This window comes from Alligator sinensis, unplaced genomic scaffold (assembly GCF_000455745.1).
Source record: "Alligator sinensis unplaced genomic scaffold, ASM45574v1 scaffold550_1, whole genome shotgun sequence".
NCBI classification, from domain to species: Eukaryota; Metazoa; Chordata; order Crocodylia; family Alligatoridae; genus Alligator; species Alligator sinensis.
The window spans coordinates 2,433,945-2,440,847 of NW_005841980.1; the positions used below are offsets into that span (position 1 = coordinate 2,433,945).

General features: G+C 58.3%; 1 protein-coding gene across 1 annotated transcript in view; it reads left to right on the forward strand.

Annotated features, from left to right (window-relative positions):
* The window catches only part of TNIP1 (TNFAIP3 interacting protein 1), a gene marked incomplete at its 3' end in the record, with an annotated part of 19,325 nt that overhangs the window by 2,710 nt on the left and 9,712 nt on the right, over positions 1 to 6,903 (forward strand). Inside the window, exon 2 of the mRNA XM_025200968.1 lies at positions 6,722 to 6,892. Within this exon, the coding sequence (XP_025056753.1) occupies positions 6,760 to 6,892 (133 nt within the window). The remainder of the gene's footprint in view (positions 1 to 6,721; positions 6,893 to 6,903) is intronic.

Sequence of the window (6,903 nt, forward strand, 5' to 3'; positions counted from 1 at the left end):
CGTTCCCCACCAGCGCCCGGTTGGCTCTGATCTTAGCTCTCGGGGGGGAGAGCATTGGTGGGGATAGTCCCCCGGACACCCCTCCTTGCCAGACCCCGCAGGTCCCTGCCAGCCGCGAGCCGGGTCGGGCAGCCCCCAAGGAGCCTTCTGGCCCGCAAAGGTGCCCCGCGCTGCATGGCCGATGCCCCGTGGATCTGGGGGTCCGTGTGGATTTGGGACGGGTCAGCCCAGCTGTGATTTGGGAGAGCGCTCGGCGTCTGCCAGAGAAATGCTGGTTTATGCTGCAGTTCGGGATTATTATCGGGTGTTGCAGGACGGGGAGAAGGGGGTGGCGCGGCTCTTGGGAAGGACGGCAGCTGGGAGGCGGGGGGTTGCCGCCGAGAGACCCCAGGGCACTTGCTGGGGGTCCTCTTGGACGAAGGGGCCGTCTTCTCTCCTTGCTTCCAGCCCTGCGTCGCCCATGGGCAGCTCCAAGGCACTGAGTAGCTTCCCCAGGGCTGCTGGGCTCAGGCAGCAGTTGCTATCTTGGCTCTGGGCCGTGTGTGAACGAGGAGGTGGCCAGGAACCGTCTCTCCATCCGCCTAAGCTGCCGGGGAGGCTGGGGGTGCCAGGCCAGTGCACGTGGGTCAGCCGTGGGTGGGTTCAGCTCTCGCTCTGCCACTCCGGCACTGATAACAGGGCAGACCCCAGCAGCCAGGCTCGTAAGGTTACACCCTGGGGGACGCCCCGACCGACCGTGGCTCGGGGGCAGAAATCCAGCCCCACTCATGCAAGCCCCGCAGCTGAGAACAGGCTGAGTCGTCCCCAGCCCCGCTCCGTGGGTCCCGGTAGGAGGAGGCCGCGGGAGCCCAGTGGCGGGTCCAGCCCTTTGCCGCTTCCCCCATTCCCGCCTGGCGCAGCGTTGGCAAGGACATGGAAGCTCCTTCGAGCCCTGCGGTGCGATGGGCTCCCCCTCCTCCCCGTGCAGCAAGCTCTGGGGCAGCAGGGAGATGGGAGCTGTCTGTTATATGGTAGCAGTCGTGGCTCGGGGGCTGAGATCACAGGGTCTCCAGCGGTGTAGCCGGCTCCTTCGGCTTCTTCCTTGCCTGATTCCCCGACTGTCTCTTCAAGGGGTTGCTCCTTTGCGTCATCCCAAACTATGGCTTGGCACTCCGCGCTTCCCCTGCTTGGCGTAGGTTGGCGGGGGTGCTTTTTCTGCAGTGCTTGTAGCAGCAGGCTGGCATATGCTCCAGCTCTCGTGAGCCTGGGATGGTGCCTCTCCTGATGGAGAAAGGTTGTCCAGCAATAGGTCCAGGGACTGCAGCTGTATGGGGGAGTCAGTGGGCACCTCCTGGATCCTGGGTATGGAGGTCAGCTTCCCTGCCCCCAGGGTCTGCACAGCTTAGGGGCATCAGGTATAGATCCAAATGAGGACTTTGCTGGCTTTGTTGCAAAAAAGGCACAAGTCTTTCCCCATTCCTTATTTCCCTGGTTTGAAGGCTGTGGCTGGCTGGGTTTTGCCGGTGGGCTCTACTTGTTTGCTTTCTACAGCAGAGACGGTTACAGATGCTGGCGGCAGAGAGTGGGTGGTGTGAATTCAGGCCCCAGGAAAGGCTTATAATGCAAGAACTGCCCTTGAACTGAGTTTGGAAATGCAAAATCAGTGAGAGAAGGTGGGGAACCTTCTCCTGTGCCTCTTGCAGGACGACGTGGGCAGGGGAGACAGGGCACTGGCAGTGGCAGGGAAGGGTGTTTGTGCCCAAAAGCTGGCAAAGCACAAACTTTCCAACTATTGAGTTGGTCTAACAAAAGATATCACATTTACCCAAAGAAACCACAAGGTGCTGAGAAGATTACAGAACTGCCGACCCCAGGGGCGAAGGGAGGAATCTGCTTGGCTTCACAATGGCCTTTCCTCTTCTCCTTGCCCCCTGCTTTCCTCCCTGCCTTCTACCCCCTGTGCCGCCCACGTGGCCAGGCTGGATGCATTTCATTCCTCCCCTTTGCTTGTGTGTTCAATCTGCACCCGCTGCCGCTGCTCTGCTCCTGCCTCCGAGTGTAAATGCCCTGGGGCAGGGGGTGTCTGATCTGTCCTGGGGCTCGATGGGCCCCACCAGGGCTTTGAGGCTCTTCCATCGCCCTGTGCATCCTTTGCGGCCACGGAGAACAGGCCTGCCAAGGTCTCCCGGCCCAGCGTGGAAACGAACCTGCCTCCCGCCCCACCACCGCTGCTAATTTGAAGCCAGTCTTGCAAGGTCAAGGGGATGACTCATGGCTTTGGGGCCGGCCATGGCCGTGTGCTCCCATGGGTCTGCGGCCGTCTGCAGCTGAGCTCTGCCCTTGGGTAGTCCATGGTTTCCCAATGTGGGCGTGGCGAAGGTGGGGCAGAGGGTATCGGTGGCTGTGGCTGAGAGCCAAGGGCTGCGGGCGCTGTCCCTGCCGTGCCTACGGCTCCTCTGCTTGCCCAAGAGACAGTTTCCTCCCGCTCGTCTTGCGGCCGCTTCGTTTAAGTCTTGCAGAGCGGCGAGACCCTAACGAAGCCCAAATTAGTGCAGCTTCAGATTGCTTCCTCGTTTGCAGGGCAGCCTCGCCAAGAATAGGAGACTTTCCCGTGGCTCCCTCTCTCGCCCCCATTGCTGCCGAGTGGAGCTCGGGCTTTGCTGGGAGTTTTCTGACAAACCAGGTGTACCCCAATACAGAGCCTGCCCAGGGGATGTCGCCCAGGGTGCCAAGGTTTCTTTTCCCCGCGCAAAAAAACCCTCTTTTTTTTTTTTTTTTTTTAAATTTCAAAAATGGCCAAAACGGCCTTTTCTTCACGAAACGCCCTGGATTTCCCACTCCAAACGTCTTTGCTTAGAAGTCAGGTGATAGGAGATCAGGAGGGAAGAATCAAGGTTCAGAATCAGAACGAAACCTTTCAAGACAATCGAAACCGCACCTCGTTCAGGGACTTAAATTGAGATCCACTCCGCCAGCGCCTCCGCCCCCCCCGGGATGTTTCTGCTTGCAGAAATTCAAGGTTGACTTTGCCCTCATGCCAGATGGGAAACCTTGTCTGTCTTGGAAATGTTTCTGGCATGGGAGAGCTGTTTTCCACGCAGCTCCTGGGTTGCAAGCCCCAGCCCCAAAGTGCTGGCTGGCTGCAGGGGTCCGCGGCGAAATGGGTGCAGGCGGCAGGGGAGCGGGAGGCGCGTTTCCCACCCTGAGCTCGCTGCGTGTTGTTGTGCTCCCAGAAGCTGCCATTTAACCACGTGACAGTCACGCTTTTTAACCTGCGTCCTCCCCCACCCACTCACCCTGTCTGCTTCCTCCTCGTGCCGAGTCGTGCCCAAAACCCTCTGCCGAGAGGTGTCCCTTCCCTGCCAAGCCGAAACCCGGAGCCCATAGCATGCAACCTCAGCCTGCCGCGCACCCGTGCCGTTTGCTTCCCCTGAAGCTGCCATGCTCACCCTGGGGAGAGTGTCTCATGACCCAAACCCTTGCTGGAAAAGCCCAGGCAGCTTTGCTCAAGAGCACGAGGGAAGCAAGCAAGTCCCAGCAAAGCAGAGGCATCGCGGAGCTCGTACGTCCTTCTGCCAGTGGCAGGGAGGTGGTCGAGCAGACGAACATCGGCAGAGCCTCCCGTGGCCTTGGGAGAGACCCCACAGGGATCCCTGACCTCGGTCCTGGGGCAGGAGAGAAATTGCCCTGTGTTGTACCCTCCACATTACAGACTAACACATTCCTGCCACATCCTTTCGACATTCAAAAACCACGAGACTGTCTTAAAAATTACGTATTTTTGCAAACCCAAGGAACATGAATTGAACTGGATGAAGGGGTCAGGACCATTTCGGCCTAACCAAGAGGACTGAAAACATAGCACCGCTGTTTTTCTTCCTTTTTAAATGAAAGCCAAGCTCTCTCCTGCCACCTCTCTTGCAGCTGCCGGAAGATCTTGGAAAAGCCCCAGATCCTGGGAGATCCACTGCAGAGCTGGGAGAGCAGGGGGCACCTCCATCACGGCTCCTTAATGAAGAAACGCAGATAAGATCTGGTTGATGCATTTGCCTCTGTGTTGCTGATTTGGAAACCAGCTTGGGCTTGTTTTAAGCTGCCGCATACACCCACCATGAATGTGTCCGGATGGAGCTCAGTGGAGCCGGGAGCAGAGGCTGGGTGCTCGGGCGCACTCCCTGGCATGCTTAAATGCTCATGGAGGAAAATTGATTACCGTCAATGTTTAAATCGATGCTGGAAGGTGTCGGGACAGGCCTGCCTGAGAGAGGAAGGGAGAACGCTGCCCTTCCCAAGAGGCCGTGGCCGTGGGGGTTCTCTGCCCGGCTGGGCTCTGGCCGTGGCAATCCTCAAAGTCCAGCGCTTGGTTCTTCACCGCTCGGGCACTGGGAGAGAGCGTGGTCTTGGCCGGCCCTGATCTCGCGTGGCAGGCATGAGAGATGCTCGGGCCACCCGAGCTCTGCGGAGTGACCTCTCGGCTCTGCTGCGCTGGGGGGTCCTTCTACACCTGGCGGCAGCAAGAAGAAGACGTCCTGCTGCCAGGAGGAGGTTAGCACCAAGCACCACACTCGGCCAGCTGCCACCGGGCTCTGGAAATAGAGCCAGGGCTCCTGGAGCAGCTGAAAGCCACCACCTCGGAGGATGCATTGGCTCGGTCTCACCTGGGGCTCCTCTTGGGACACGCAGCCACGTCGGTCCCCAGGGCATGAGCTGCACCAGCTTTGGTGTCCAGGCTCAGCACAGTGCTGGGGGGCTGGAAGAGAGAGGCCAGGGGAAGAGATGCCTGCAGAGGGAAGGGACTCACGTGTCCCCTTTATTCACTGAAATGCCACTCGTTTGCTCTAGAAATGAGTGTGTGACTGAACAGACAAAGCATCCCAGGGCAGGCGGGGCATGTGGGTGCTGCAGAGAGGGCCAGGGGGACCCTTCTAAGCAGGGCACGTCTGAGCCTTGCCCGGGAGCAAAAGTCCCCAGCAAGGTCATGGCAATTATCTCCAGACGAATGTGTGCTAATTGCTATTCTGGTCCTGGATCCTGCCAGGTGGCAGTTGTCATCTGGAAAGTCCCCAGGCGCCGGAGGCAGGTTATGTAAAGGGCGAGTGTCGGCAGCTGGCTCCGGGCCGTGGGTTAGCAGGGCACGGCGCTTCTGTCGGTGGCGGGGTTGGCACAGGGCACGCAGCCCTGTCGTCTCACCCGCTTCGGGCCTGGCCTGTTCGCCGTGGCTGCATCTTCCCCTCCCATCAGCATCCCTGCAGCAGCTGCAGTCGATGCTCACGAGGAACCGGAGAGTACACGGGACGTATAAAAGTACTGAATAGATTCACCACGTCAAGAGGTTTCTGAGTCCCGAGAGCGCACTGGTGTTTCAACGGGCATCCCATGGGGTGACCGGTTTTTATTTGTTTTTTTGTTTCGTGGTCCATTTGTGGTCCCTCACGTCTTCCCAAGTGACCTGATGCCCTGCCCGGTTCCTGGCTGAGTCGAGGTGCTTGCACCCCACAAACTCCGTAAGAGTCATCCCAGAGTCTTTGGGGGTCTGATAAGGCTGATTAACGTTGTCCAAACTGGTCTGTGCCTGGGTTGGGTCCCGGAGGGCATCCCAGAGATGCCGGGAGGTCCAGAGCCTGTCGCTGGCCTGTCGGTGCAGTAACAACCTGCAGTCTCAGGACCCAACTCTACAGGAGTCCAGTGAGTCCACGAGCCAGGAAGAAGGGCTTTTTTCACTCCCAGATGCTGTTTTTCCTGCTGGGATTTCCATTATGAGAGAACCCTGGGATTTTTCTAAAGCATCTGAAAAATCTTTTCCTGGCATGCTGATTTTCATTTGCCTTTCGGTTTCCCGTCTGCAGCTTGCCACAGCCTGGTGTTTTATTAAGGGGCATTTTGCAAACTGGTTCCTTTGCTCTTTGTGCGTGTGGACTGTGCTTTGTCTGTCGCCTCGCATGGCAGGCAGCTTTTCTAGAAAAAATCCAACTCCTAGGAGAGGAAAAATACAATTCTAGAAACCATTCAACATGAGAAACCTCTGAGAAGGGGAAAAACAGCCACCTGCTTTGACCTGCCCAAAATGACTGGGATGAAGGCAACTCCTTAACACCCATGATTTTTTTGATTTTTAAGCTCTGTTAATTCGGTGCAGCATTAAAGCATGTTGCCAAGTTGCATGAGAATCCAGCCATCCCACCCTGGGAGACTGGAGCAGGCAGGCGGCAGTGGGGAAAGACCTGTCCAGAGCCAAAACCACAGCCCAGGGGGATCTGTGCTGTCCATTATTGCAGCGGGTTGTCTTGGGGCTGCCGTATTTTGCAATGCCTGGTCCTAAACTGTCTGGAGCAGAAGCTATGCAGAGAGTCACCCTCGCAGCAGGCTTTGCCTTTGCCCTGCACATCTTTTGCACAGAGGGAAGGCAAGAAAAATCAATGCATAGAGCCTGGAGAGGCTGGGGCAGTGCCAGGGGGAGCTGGCTGGTCTGCCCACCTTTGCCCCTGCTTCCTCATGTGGCCAAACCACCCCCTGCAATAGAGACCAACGGGATCCTCGTGGCTGCCCTGAGCCACCTTCAAAGGGAGGCACAGGAAGCAAGGGCACATGCGATCACCGCCCATCTCTGCCTGTGAGCTGCAGGCCAGCTCTGCCTGGCAGGCTGACGGCTCCCGGTGCCCGCGTGAGGGCAGGGGGGTGATGCCCTGGGGACTCATGGCTCAGCCCACCAGGGAAGGTGACGCTCTGACCTGTTGCCTTGCAGGGATGTCTGGCTGGGAGGCGGATGTGTGAGCAGCGGGCATGGAAGGGAAAGGACCGTATCGCATCTATGACCCCGGCGGGGCCACGAGGGAGGAGGCGGCCAAAGCCTTTGAGCGGCTAGTGGAGGAGAACACCCGGCTGAAGGAAAAGATGCAGGGGATAAAATCTCTAGGTAACGGTTCA